The sequence below is a fragment of the Mugil cephalus genome, chromosome 10 (assembly GCF_022458985.1).
Source record: "Mugil cephalus isolate CIBA_MC_2020 chromosome 10, CIBA_Mcephalus_1.1, whole genome shotgun sequence".
Classification (NCBI taxonomy): Eukaryota; Metazoa; Chordata; class Actinopteri; order Mugiliformes; family Mugilidae; genus Mugil; species Mugil cephalus.
Window position 1 is genome coordinate 21,974,917 of NC_061779.1, and position 14,583 is coordinate 21,989,499.

At 41.3% G+C, this 14,583-nt stretch overlaps 2 protein-coding genes across 2 annotated transcripts; one reads left to right on the plus strand and one right to left on the minus strand.

Moving 5' to 3' along the window:
• Positions 1-439: 439 nt before the first annotated feature.
• LOC125014897 lies at positions 440-3,519 on the plus strand. Its single transcript, XM_047596428.1, has 2 exons — positions 440-704; positions 2,254-3,519. The coding sequence occupies exons 1-2, from the start codon at positions 626-628 to the stop codon at positions 2,913-2,915; spliced, it is 741 nt and encodes a 246-aa protein (XP_047452384.1). The 5' UTR covers positions 440-625; the 3' UTR covers positions 2,916-3,519.
• A 120-nt stretch (positions 3,520-3,639) lies between these two features.
• On the minus strand, positions 3,640-13,030 carry mpi (mannose phosphate isomerase). Its single transcript, XM_047596427.1, has 8 exons — positions 12,951-13,030; positions 12,066-12,193; positions 10,409-10,609; positions 9,792-9,933; positions 9,467-9,646; positions 8,842-9,015; positions 7,911-8,119; positions 3,640-6,795 (listed from the first exon to the last, which is right to left on the minus strand). The coding sequence occupies exons 1-8, from the start codon at positions 12,964-12,966 to the stop codon at positions 6,577-6,579; spliced, it is 1,269 nt and encodes a 422-aa protein (XP_047452383.1). The 5' UTR covers positions 12,967-13,030; the 3' UTR covers positions 3,640-6,576.
• Positions 13,031-14,583: the final 1,553 nt, after the last annotated feature.

Consider the following 14,583-nt stretch of genomic DNA (forward strand, 5'->3'; position numbering starts at 1 on the left):
GTTAGAAATGTTGTACTTTGTTAATACACGACGGCAGTACTTGTAAACTGATGCACTGGTTGGCAGTGGTACACTGACAGTGAAAATCTTGGGATATTTTTGTTTATGAAACTGGTGTATTGTCATTAAATACAAGCACAATACCATTCTGGAGAAACAGCATAATGTCTGAGAGCAGTGGCATTTGCATCACCCTCCACACCTGTCAATCATGATGTCACACCCGTTTCTATAACATCACATAAATATTTAAAATAAGCCTTATCATGATTATAAATACTGAATAATGACAGAAATCATCTGGGTTTAAGTGTGTATGTCCTGCATTGGGAGGGGGAGTGCCTTGTGACGTCTACTACCAGCCACCAGAGGGCAATCGACATTCTTTGGGATTTCGTTACGTCTTTATTTACGGAAGTAATCTTCGTCACTTCCGCGTTCTTCACAACATGGGGGATGTTGTTTTCTGTAGCGCGCTGATTCAAACTAGCATTTATCGAGAAGATGTAGCGTTGTGCAGCTAATAACGTATCGCCATCGAGTGCGGTCAGCAGCTGTTCACTTTACCAAACGTTAGAGTCGCTGTTACATTTGTGTTTCAGAAACGTTATTGGATGAGAGCGCGATGCTGAAGCCAGAGTCTGTGGGAGCAGGAAGCCCTGAGCAGTCACTGGTTTTCTTCGACCTGGAGACAACGGGACTGGGTATGACAACTGGAGTGTGTCTGTAACATTTTAAGATTCAGACGTTGTAATTAAATGTGACAATTAAGGTAGTAATTGATAACTATTTTCCATTCCATCCATATTCATTATATATCGATATAAGATAATAATATACTACAACAGTGCTACAGCACAGGTTAGCCAGGACGACAGGTCATCAGATATCCCGCTGGGATCATAAGCTGGCCAAAGGAGGGGATAGAAGCCATAAAGACAAGAAAGCTCCTCACACTGCACGGAGGGTTTCACCCCAAGTCCAACACCCTGAGACTGTACACTAAGCAGAAAGAGGGAGGCCAAGGACTTGCGAGCATCAAGGCCACGGTCCAGGATGAAACATCAAAAATCCAAGAATACATCAAGAAAATGCCCCCAAATGATGAACTGCTAAGAGAATGTTTCAGACAACAGATCCTGATGAGAATGCAGAGGAAGACGAATGGGTAACCTGGAGGGACATGTCCCTACACGGCACGTACCACCGTCAAATTGAACAAGTGACTAATATTGAGAAAACCTACCAGTGGCTGGAAAACGCTGGGCAGATAGAACAAGAACAAGAACAATCCAATCCAAGAACTACCAGAGTAGATCAGACCCAAGGTGCAGACTGTGCAAAGATGCCCCTGAGACAGTCCAGCACATAGTAGCAGGGTGTAAGACGCTAGCCGGATCATGCAGAAGCTAGTGGCTGGTATAGTGTACAGGAACATCTGTACCCAGTATGGAATAGAAGCACCCAAGTCCCAGCGAGCAACAGAACAAAAAGTGGTCGAGAACAAAGTTCTGTGGGACTTCAGCTTCCAGACTGACAAACAGGACTTAGCGGTGGTGATAAATGTGGCGATACCAGCTGATACCAACATCAGAAAAGAAGGAACATGAAAAGGTTGAGAAGTACCAAGGGTTGAAAGAGCAGTTGGAACTGATGTGGAAGGTTAAAGCGAGTGTTGTCCCCGTGGGGCCCCGTAGTAGGAGCACTCGGGGCAGTGACCGTGGCTCCAACAGATCCCAGGAACAACACCTAAAGCCTCAGTCCATAAGAGCACAGTCCTTGCAACACCTAAGATACTACACAGGACCCTCAAACTCCCAGGACCAGAGCTTGAGGATGACATAGATACCACCCCATCTGACTAGTGTGGACTGCTGGATCCCCACTGATCAGCCTTCCCTCCTCACATGTATCACTAAGCCTTGAGCAGCCATGAGTCTGTAGCTGATTCATAATGTCATCTATCTGTCCTGTTAAATCTCCAATGGGGTTGATTCATGTGGATGGTCAGGGCTTTTCTTTCGTCAATTTTTATTTTTTTGTGATTTTTACATTTTTTACATTTTTATTCTATCCACAAATTTCAAATGTTTTTAATTTTATATATATATCATGTTAATATCAGTTACAGGGTAATGTGTATAGTTGAATGATGTGATGCTACAATCATTAAATAATAATTCATGCTGGAACAGCCAGTATCTGAAGCTTGCTCAAACACTGCATTGTTATTGACTTGTTTTGTTCCTCCAGGTCAGAACTGTGAGATCGTCCAGCTCGCTGCAGTGAGTGGCAGCCACTCACTGAACCTCTACGTCATCCCTCGGTGTCGAATGCAGCGAGGAGCAGCCAAAGTGACCGGCTTCAGGGTCCGCAGACAGAGGCTGTACCTCCATCGCCAGCTTGTCCCCACCAACTCCCTCAGAGAGGTCCTGGTCTCCTTCATAGCTTTCCTTCAAATGCTCGGACGCCCCCTTCTCATTGGCCACAACAGTCGGCGCTTTGACTGTCGTCTGCTGGTCCGAGCTCTTGATGAGCTGGACCTCAGGGCACAGTTTGAGTCTTCGATCTCGGGCTGTGTTGACACTCTGCCGCTGGCTCGTGAGGTGCTGAAGGACCGGTGCCTTCAGAGTTTTCGACAGGAGAACTTGGTCCGAGAGCTGCTGGGGGTGAACTACAAAGCCCATGATGCTTTGGAGGATGTGCGGGCGTTGCAAGCACTTTACAGTGTTCTTCAGCCCACCCCAGAGGTCATCTGGCGGCATAAGTTTACTCTAGACACCGCAGACAGCAAACCAGCTGTGACAGCTGCCAAAGTACCCAGCAAGCTGTCAGAACAGCGCCCCCTGTGGGAGAACTTCAGACAGGCAGTGAAGGTCACAGAGAGCCAAAATGAAGAAGTTCATGCACTTTAATCTGAATAAATACAACTAACATACAACAAGAAGGTTATGAAACTTCACAAGGAGGCCCTTTTCAGAACACAAAAAAAGTCATCCATCCTTACCTGTACTGTTAGTGGCTTTTCCAAAAGAGGAAAATTGACAAATTGTGAGGTGTTCAAACAAGAGGCTGAGAGAATGGAGGGCGAGGTGAGCACACAAACACAGTGTAAGTCACTCATTTCTGTTGTCTAAATTCTGTGCAGGTGTTGCTCTAGGGTGTGATCACCGTGCCCATGAGCTTTTAGTGGCAGTCAGATCATTTTTATACATTATTGCTCAGATCAGATATGTTAGGTTCGTTGCAGCAAACTATTTCTGGCTTTTATTCAGTGCAAACTTTGCCCCCTTGCTTTTGCAGACAGTTTACTCCAGTGTTTTGACATTGACTCTTGGCATTGTAAATGGTTGAAGTTACGTTTATGTATCGCAGCTTTTAAAATGCGTCTCAGCTCACCTTGGGCCCAGCTGCTTGAGTGTCAGGCGTCGCTATGAAAGAAAGTTTATGCCCTCTGTGTTTTCATGAGTTCTTTGCAAAATATTTATTTAAAATTAAATAAAGGTGTATCTAAATATATTGCATTTTCAGCATTGTGTCCTTTAAAACAGCGAGTAATTATAAATCCTGGAATGCGGAGCTTTAGGTATTTGGGAGCTATCTAATGTAGGAACAAACATAAAACAAGTTGAGATGGCGTAGTAACAGAACAAGGCTTTATTAAACCACTTTTACATACACGTTCTCTGCATTCCCATGCTACAGCATCACCATATTCAAAAATGCTAACCATGCCCTGACTAGAGAAATATTCCAACAAATGTTCCCACAAAGGTTAAAGAAACAGTCAAGTCTTCAGATCCATGAACATGATTTTAAAAGGGTCAAAAAATAATCTCTGTGCAAACTCCTAGATGAACAGTATTCAAACCATAAGGTGACTAAAATAAGATCAGTAACAAAGGCATGTGTTAATATAGTTAAAGAAAAGTTACAATTCTAAATCAGATACCATCACAGATACTGGTCACTTCAGAAAAGAAATTAGGTAGTTTGTTGACAAAAAGAATTGAAGGTTCTACATTTTTGGAGATATGGCAGGATGGATTTGAGGTAATGATTTTAATCGGAGACACCAAAAGTGATTAGAAATTAACCGTCGCATCCCTCATCTCATCTCTCCGCAACAATTTTAACAACAACAAGCGACTAAAGGTTCAGAGCATCTCAATTAGGATCAAGCTTGGAAATCCTCCTACGTTGCTGACACGATCATGACGTAGGTAAAAGTGTTAGCGTTCATTCAGAGAAATATGTATTCACTGGCAGGCTGATAAGCATTCATTTTGAAATATTTGACAAAGATAGCCTATAAAAACCATTACAACAAGAAAATCCACTTCATGATTGATTGTATTCAGAAAGACCCTGGTGTGAACTGGAATACTATACAGAGGTTTGCACCATACTGAAGTTATCTAGCCACGATAGTGTACCAGTTGGAAAGTGACCCCAGAAAAGTGAAAGCTTATCATGCAGTTACTTCAGGGATCATTTCTCTTAGTATGCAATGTCACGCATTGATTAATCAGTACAAACAACAAAACATACAAAGTCAAAAATCTGGCTCCAAATAACACTATAAAATTGAACGCACCTCTTTGTTGTACAACTGTGCAAGACATGGAACACGCACGGGTCAGACTGTGTACGTATGCGATGAGTCGTGGTACTTTTAGTCCTACAGATTAAGACATTTGACATTCCTGATTCCCATACAGTCATGCTTCCTAGGGTGGAGATGTTGGGACCTTCTTCTGTTCAGTTGTCTAATGTTTATGATTGTTTACTACTGTGATGAAAAGTGTCCAGACTGTAAACATGCGCTGGTAACGGTCGCGAGCAGAGATACTGAGCAGAGTCGACTTCACTGTGACCGGCTCGTAGCAGCATTACAGTAGCGACTGCAGCATCACTGCTCTGAATCAAACATGCACAGGCATCTCAGTGTTACACTATATACTGTTAACTCTGGTTATACTAACAAGGTTGCTTTCCTTAAGTTGAATTTGAAAGTTGGATATCTACTCGACCAAGCTACGGTTAAAATGATAAAACAGATACTGGTGGTTGCGCCAGTGATCCCGGGGGAAGACGACTGCTGGCTCGTAAAACAGACATGCTCGGTCCTCATAAAGGTGGGGCTGTAGTTGCAGTGTGAAGCAGTGAGTGGTGGTGCACTGCACCAGTGTAAACGTCTCCCCACCCTGCTTTAGTGCAGTTTGAACACACCACTGTTAGTGTGCGCTATTAAAAGTGAGAGCATCCAGCTGCAGCTGTACTTGGAATAAAAAGTAAAAATGTCTCCAGGTAGAGTACCTGTTTAGAAATCACAAAATAAACACCACGCCGAGTAAGAGATGTCTGTCCATGCAACCACATCTCTCACTCTATTTATGGTGAAATACTTTTTGTTCAAAGCGTTTTCCCAACACCAATTCACTTCACGTACTGTTCTCAGTCATATTGCACGGTCTTGGGGTGGGGATAGTCACCCTGGGATCAGAGAAGACGTGAGCCTTAGAACAGCACAAAAACTTCAAGTGAGACCGATTTTTTTTCAAATGGATTGTGTCATCTGAGCATTGTGGACATATTTTTTATACTTAACCCGTTTAATCCCAAATTTTTCCCTGCAAAATAAGTGCATGCATCTCATACCTTAGACCTCCCTTGTACATAAACTGTATGATTTTTTAAAATTCCTGTTGGTTACTGTATGTTAGTGAAAAAGCACGTTATATACTCGGCAACAATTGTTGCATTTATTGTTTTTGTTTTATTGCATTTCAGGGTTTCGTTTTCATTTGAGCATTTCCCTTTATTGCGCTGTGGAGTATTAACCTCTGGGCATCTTCTTATTCAGCTTGGTCGTCTACTGTGGGGGAATCACTAGTATCAAGTGATATTGTACCTCCCTTAGGGGTTTAGGGTTGTGTATAAAAAAAACACAACTAATACAGAATAAACACCTTAAACCTATCCTATCATAAACTTGGCATAACACTTGGCATGTTTTATGCAAGCGGCAACAAATGTTGCCATGCTTATATTTACTATTCTTATGACCAAAAAATGCACAAAGGTATATAGTTCACATCATATATCAGTAGTAGATTCTTTTAAGTATGCATGTTGAAAGTACACTTCCTCTTGTAAAAGTTTGAGGCAGACATTTCCTTCCGGAGGTGCAGGCCGTGAGTAAAGAGGCCTAGTGATGTGACCATTCACACTAGCTACATGATATTGATTTTATTGATATAAGTTATAGGAAACACTCTATTCTTTAATTTTCAAACTTTAATTAGCTACCCAAAGTCAGACTTAGATTAAAAAAGGTTAGTAAAGGTTATTGTTGCCAGTGGGATTAAACGGGTTAATTAACACTGCTGTCTATGGTTTGAGTTTGGGGTTAAAGGGGAGCAGCGGGAGTCAACACACTCCTTCAGCTTTTATACTACCTACTAAAAAGTGCACGTTAGTCACTGGGCTCAATCCATAACATAGCATAGACCTCGAGTCAAACCACAAACAAACAGGGACCATGGGGTTTCACACACAGTTGCGGGCTCACGACTACAGGAGGCAGCAGGCTCGGAACAGGCTCATCCCTGACTGCGAGGTGATGTGCAGAGCGACGCTCTCGTTGGCCGAGACAAACAGGACGGATCCCCTCCTCAGGGTGACGTCTGAGAAAGCCGCAGCAGAGGTTGCAGCCGCGTCGCCCTCGATGACTAGGAGGATGCTGGCGCTGTCCACCGGAGCAACAGTGTACTGCTTCACTGAGGCTGGCACCTGTGCAAGGACCCGCAGTATGTCACAGAATGTAAGTTTATAACACATCACCGACAAGTGAACCTGGTGCTCCATGAGACACAAATCGCAAAAGTGTTCAACTAATTTCAAAATGGTTGCACTGACCTTAAGTCCATGTGAATTATTCTAATAATTAAATTTTATTATTTCTAATAGTGCTATTGGCTATGTTTACATGCCCACTGATAGTCCACTCTTATTCAGTACAATACTAGAATAAATGCAGCATGTCATGCAAACTGTAGATTTTGTTTTTGGCCTTTTCTGATTAAGACATGTGGCTACGCGGACAGTATTCAGCTTTTAGAAGCAGGTATACAGCTCGTTTAGAATAGGTGTCTATATAGTTTACGTAAAATATTCAATTTATTATTCTGAAAAAGTATTTCAAAACTACTCTTTCAAAACAAGTGTACAAAATTACTGATGGATAGTGAACAAGCGTGCACCAGGCGGTTTTGATTATACCACAATCATAATCATTCTACACTGATAAGCACTCGCCTGCTGTGTACACATGGTCAGGGGCAGTTCTTAAGTTGTTTGCACTATGAAGTTATTCAGGAAAAAAAATTGGAACTAATACCAGATTTGAGCACAAACAATCACACACACACACAAATCTGCACACAGATGTATGCAAATGAACTGTTTGTCTAATATTCCTATAAATCTCTCTATATTTCCTTATGTCTCCTTTTGTATGCAGCCGTTTTTCCACTGGTTGCGGACTTGTTTGTCTTGCAAACACAGCTTTTATTTTTATTTCTTCAGCCACCTTCTGGAAAAGGTTGCTTGTGCAATATTTGCACATACTGTATCCAAAAACTGGGTGACGTCCAAGTCCTTCATAAAGCTTAAAAGCAGGGCTGTTTATACATAATATAATGGAGATGGTGCCTTCATGAATATAACTAATGATATTTTTCACAAGTTAGAATGTGTGTCTGCATATAGTCTGCTTGCTTGGTCGTACCATCCTTTATCCTTGCTCTCTCTTCATCCCAGCAACTGCCTCAGGATTTTATTTTAGGCTTAACTGTAATGAACTGAATTTGAATGTAAAAGCTACTCTGGTCGTTACTCCTTCCTACCTGTATCCTCATGACAGTGAAGTCTGGCACTGGTGGGTCGTACAAGGACACGCAGGGGTCTGACGGGTCCTGAACACACGGGAAGATTTTCTGGGAGGCGGGGGCGGGGCTGTAGTTCAGCATCTCGCACAGCGTGTTCACATCGATGTATTTTGGTGTGAGTCCGGCTCTCACAGTGTTGTCTGAGCAAGCCATACACTCAATACAATCTGCACAGATGGATAAACAGACAGGAAAGAGGAGTCGATTTTAAATAAGCAGTTTGGACAGACCCCTCAATCCATTAATAGGCAGACTTACAGTGACTAATACCACGACTTGACTTCTCTACTTTGGATTCTTTGACAATGAGAATAAACTGAAGCGGATGGACACAGAAACCACACGGGCGATGGGGAATGCTGGCACTTTTCCCAGAGATAAAGCCGAACTTGACACATCAACGGCAAATCTTATAGCTGCATTGCGTTTTGGACTGCTGAGGCAGCTGTTGGTGAAGACAATGCTATCTGTCTCAGTTAGTATCCAGAAAGCTGAGTTCACAAAGAAGCACTTTATGTTTCTAAGGCACTCGCGGCAATACTCAGTGCTATCGTAGAATTCTAAAACAGCTGTCTCATAGTGTTTAGTGGTTTGTCTGCTGGAAATTATGAAAAAACATGTACTGTAAAAAAAAAAAAGGGCATGAATCTGTAACACATCACATTTTTAGCAACACTTGCTTAACACCTGCTAAAAGTGACAGTAAATTTATGTCCTGCTTTTATTTGAATAATCTCGCTCTTTAATATTTCACCTCCTGCTTGTCTGCCATATGGAAGCACTTTAGTGACACTTGTGGGACAACAATGTCATCATACTGTTACGCTCACTCTGATTTAGTCTGGAGAAGCCGCAATAAATGTCAGGAATGTAATTATCAGCAACTAACCTCCGTATAGGTACGCGTGAGGCTCATTGGCTCCCAGGAACATGGCCTGGCCCGGATCCAGGACCATGTGGTTGAGGAAGTAGATGGAGAAGCAGCCGATGTCTCCTGGGTACTGGGAGTGGAGGCGGAGCAACAGGTCACCGTTGCTGCTGGACGTGTCCTTCCCTGCTGCGCCTGCAGAGGTCACAAACATCCATGAGTCTGCTTCCGTCAGTAAAAACACATTCAGTCTGTGGTTTTCTGTGTGTTGAAGCCTTGTGTTTGTAACTTTAAAGATAAACTGGACTGAATGACTCTGCTGAGGACGATATGAGGACATATTAAATGAGCTCCACCTGTTCTCAACTGCATTTTTCAGCTCTTTCACTCACTTTGTCACAGTGTACCACATATTCTGTTGTTCCCACTTTGTATGGCCTGTGATAATGTTCACTTCCTGCCTCGCTGTGTCCTCCCTACGGGAAATCAATAAAAGTTTAGAAGTGATCTCATCGTAACTTATCTTATCTTGCCTTGCCCTGTGCCGTCTTATCTTTAGTGTTTGTAGTCATCATGGACACTTCGTTATATTGAACCCTGAATTTTTACACTACCCATACTTCTACCCATACATCAACCTCCTCACCCTCTTCAGTGACTCTTTTCACCAGCATGTTGAGCTGGTCCACAAACAACTTTTTTTCACAGTTCATCATTCTGGTGAAGCACTTCTTCAGCGCCTGGCTTGTACGAACCGGATCCCCCACACTGGACCGCAGCTCCTCTGCTGCACTGTAGCCCACCAGAACGTGGAACTCTGGGACCGCTGATGGACGCACACAGACAAACACACATATCATTTAAGTAAAGTCTATGTTTGGCTGTGACATAAAAAAATAATACACATTTGCTCCCTTTTCCTCTTTCTCCTGCAGAATCATCTGATGACCCTGTGGGACTTTGGGACTCACATTTGAGGAAGCCCAGGATCTCCTCCACTGGTCGGAAGCCACAAAGTCCCTGGAAGCGGGTGAGAGCGATGGCCATCTCTGGCTTGTGGTTGTTGTCAGGATAGTGCTCAGGAAACTGAGCGTGCAGCCGAGCAGCTAATTCCTGACCCAACCGTAAAGACAGAAAAGGAAGTGGGTTACAAAAGAGGGCAGACAAAGAGCAGCTTAAAACTCTGTTTAGTTCATACATGCACCAAATAATTATACCACTCAAACCAACTGTGCATTACAGAACCTTTCGTATTAAGCAAAGGCATTTAATGATCCTAAATAATAGTAATAATAATAATAAATAACAGTCCTATCTCCTTAGCAGAACCACAGATCACTTTTTATTGCACTTTCTTCTGAAAACATACATGCCTACATAACCACAATACTACACCACCATTCACATACTTGAACACTAAAGATACTTGACTGTAGCTGTATCTCCTTAGATTTTAAAAAAGAATTTTGATCAGCTTGTTTTAACCTGGTATGAGCTTTTTCAGCATAATACTGCATACGTTAAAAAAATGGCTGCTAGGAATAATTTGTCATTTTATGCAGAAGTGTGTAGGTGCTCGCGTACTCACTCTGTTGGGATGGGCCTGTATGGACAGAGCTGTATTGACAGAGAGGACTTTGAAAAGGAACGGCAGCTGACCCTGGAAGGTGTCTTTCACCTTGGAGCCCAAGCAGGCAGGGAAGTGGGCGATCCACTGGCCCAGGGTGGTCTGTGCGATCCGGTTGTCCTTAATCTGGGCATCGCCCTTTGGGTGGGCGCCCATCCACAACTGCAACAAATGATGTTATCTGGATTATGGTTATGTACTAAAGTTTGCAGAAGTGGGTTCGTGACTGGGAGGTGGATCAAAACTGTGATCTGACCAGAAAAATATGAATTGTTTAATGAATGTCAAATATTTCCTCTTTCCAAATTATTAACACTAAATATTAATTATATAGGTTGAATTAGTTTTATTTATTTAGCTTCCCATATTACTTGTGACATTAAGTTTCCTAATTTTATACTTCTTAAAATATACCCAGTTTTCCTAGGCTGTCTGAGATAAAGGCCTAATACTGTATATTTACCAAATGTAATCCAGCGGCTTTTGAATAAAAACAAAGCAGACAGCTTCTTGAACCTGTTTCTGGGGCCAGTTCTGGGCTGTGAACTGATTATGTACCAGTACCATTTACACACAGACTGTATAGTTATAACTTCTGTGCTTTTAAACCTGCTCCAGTCATGATGTATGACACATAAACTTTAAACATATTATCACAGTTTTTTTTATGTTTTTTTTTGTTTTTTATTTTTAAGAACTCACGTGTGATAGATGTGCAGAAAAATATGTCACATAATGTACCGTGGGCACCCACGCCTTCCTTTGTAAATAACCATGAAAACTAATATGGTCATCTGTAGCATGTGACATTAATGTTGTTTGCGGTACGTGGAAATGTCACCGCTGCCATAACCTGAACCTATGACCTTTATCGCAATCCGTGCAGAGCTGCTGTAGCTATATAAAGAAAGGCTTATGAACGGCATGGTGAGAACCAGCCCCTCCGTCTAGATACTCAGGAACAACACCACATTTAAAACTACTCCTGATACATGTATAAAAGGTAGCGGCAGTGATGCCATCCACTTTGGGGACAACTTTTCTGAAGACTCAAGTGTGGTATTTGACCAATGACATTGTTCTTTTGGCGCCAAAAGTCACCAAATAGATCCAATTAAAGGAGCTGGGTATTTGTGAGGGGTGGAGCTGACTGTCAACTGTAAACCAGACATGTCATTAAAAACACGCTGGTGCTATAGTGACTTGTGGAATAAAGAAAAAAAAATCTTGATTCAGTAATTCAAGAATGTTTTTTGTCTATTTGAGCCAGGGAGTAGTTGGAGCTAGCACCTACGAACCATCGGTGGTATTGCACTTTGAGCCACATCTGTATTGGATTCACTTCTCAGATGCCATGTCAGTCTTTTATATACTGTTAATTTTCAAAAAGTTAAAGAGCCCTCAGTGCTTACACTACGTGGTACCATCTCAAAAAGTGTGACACAAGTGGCAGTGTGATTTTAAAATGACAAGTTGTTATTTATGTTCGCAAGATAGTCCAGCTTAAGGTTATGTGTCTGTCTTTCATACTCTTCAGTTTTTAATGATAAATAAAAAGCATCCATTCAATATAAGAAATGAATTCTGCAGCAAATGTCAGTATATCTACTTTCTTTACCTCTGCATAAGGTCTTCCCTCCTCTATGACAGCAAGCGGGTCTCCACCAACCACCAGTTTGGCCACCTCGCTGTCCAGTCCGATCTTCCCCCACGCATAATTTTGCACAGCACAAGTCAGGGGAAACACTGAGGAGGGAGCAATAAGTGTGTGATGATCTTTCTTTAAAGAGACCATGAATACAGAGCAGACTCTATTCTATAGACCTGCAAACGCTTTAACTATATAATAATAAAAAAATAAATAATAAAAAAAAAGATGTAGTGAATTTATTATGTAGGTGCACTTGATAATCTGGCGACTGACGGTAATGTATTTTAGGTAATATATCGGTTTATCGTACTTTGGACTACAATAAACTGTCTCGTTAACTGTGTGAAGAATAACCCCTGGCTGCCTCAACAGAATGCAGCAGATGCCCTCGTGTTAAAACAGTGAAACAAGGGAAACCAGTTCTCCCGGGGTTACATTATTTGGCAGGACACCGGCAAGCTGACGATGCAGCGTTTATTGACAGAAGCACACACTAAGCAGGAACACATTTACGACGGTCGGCTCCAGTGAAATGATGGTGAACAGCTTTACATTCTGTTTACATATGGTCAAGCGGCAAAGTTAGGTTTAATTCTTCATTCATCGCTGTAATGCTAACAGCGCTGCTTTAAACAGTATGCACAAGCTTCCCTTATTACACACAGAAACGCCGGCTGAAATGAGGATGTAGATGCTCGTTAACAGCGGGCTATTGGTTGGCTCTCACCATGTCCAATAACATGGTGAGGTATGACATGCAATGTAAACAGACTGTTACAGCTTTAGCTAGCTAAATGTACATCGACGGAAAAGATGATTTGAAAGAGTTACGAAGGAGAAAATCTCACTCACCTCTTACTTCCTCCATGGCTGCAACGTAGTGATGTCAGAGCGTCGGTGACGTCACGAGTCGACCAGCGTCTTCTTCGATGCTTTTTTTCCCGTCAGGTACAAAAAGATGCACAAAAAAAAACAGTGGAGTTACCGTACTTATTCAGAATAAATAAATAATAATAATAATAATAATAATAATAATAATAATAATAAACAAATATGATAAAATAACAACTGTAATCGCAAAATGATGATTATTATTATTATTATTATTATTATTATTATTATTATTATTATTATTATTATTATTATTTGTGGTAGTATTATTGTCACTGTATTATTACCGCCTAATACTCAAAATAGTTGTGACTCAGTAGAGAATGGACATGGGCCTTCTGAGGGTATCCTATGGTGTCTGGTAACAGAATGGGTCCTATGACTTGATTGAGGGGGTGGACCTCTGAGGAACAGACTTGTTCCCGTGCATCCCACAGATAATTGATCAGTGGGCTGTTCTTCTTTTCCTTCTTTTGTTGTTGTTGTTGTTGTTGTTTTGTTTTGTTTTTTGTTTGTTTGTTTTGTTTTGTTTTTAGATTTTCCTAAACCGTTTTTTGTCTGTCTGTGTCAGGCTGTATCCTGCTAGGGATGACTGGTGCTTTCCTTGACACTCCGCAAATGGTCCATGAAAAACGCAAATGGTCCGTGCAAATGCCAGGTCCAAAAGTTTCTCAGTAGAATACTGAATTGTCACAAGGTTTTCAGTGTTATTTACTTGTCCTGTTAGCAGCCATAAAGTTATGCCTAATCGCTGTTCATGTTGTTGTTGGTGTTTTCCATTAAGAGAGTTATCAGTAGGAATATCACAAAAATCTAATTAGTAAGCACATTACACTGAGAGACTTGTGATTTATAAAAATGGTTTGCATTTGCATGGTTTACAATAGTTATTATTCTGATTTACAGATGTTGTTGTTTTGATGACATTATTTGTGCTGTAAACTATTTTAAAGACCATTTTACAAACGAAAATTAGATGTTTTCATCATGCTATTGTCACTAAATCACCAGGGTTGGTGCACTGTCATTAGTTATGATGTAATTGGCTGTGTCCTTAGAAGCTGGACCTGTGATTTAGTCTGACTCTGAACCACATATAACCTGGAGCCTGTTTTCTGTAGAGATATCCTATACTCCTGCAGTAGTCAGTACTTAAGATGTCAAATCTGCTGCCAACATAGCTTTATATTTATAAAGTTTACTGTAAGGACATATTTACACACAACACATCATCATCATGGTATTATTCGTCTCATCTAATCTTCTATAACTGCTTATCTTCACCAGGGTCGCAGGGGTTTCTGGAGCCCATCCCAGCTGTTCATGCTATTATTCAAGATTTCTAATTGCTTATCATGTATGTTTTCTTAATAGAGCACCACGATAGATAAAAATATTTAATTTATAATTGAACATGCCACTTCTTTCTATTGAAGAAACAAGATTACTGTTACTATTACTGTGCTCTTAACATTTTTGTCTGACTTTGGTGTTTTCAATTATTTTTCTTAAATATAAGACCACATCAAAGTGAAGTGCTGCTCTCTGCTGTCAATATTTTCACGCGGCGCGCTTCGACAACGTGTCTCGTCAG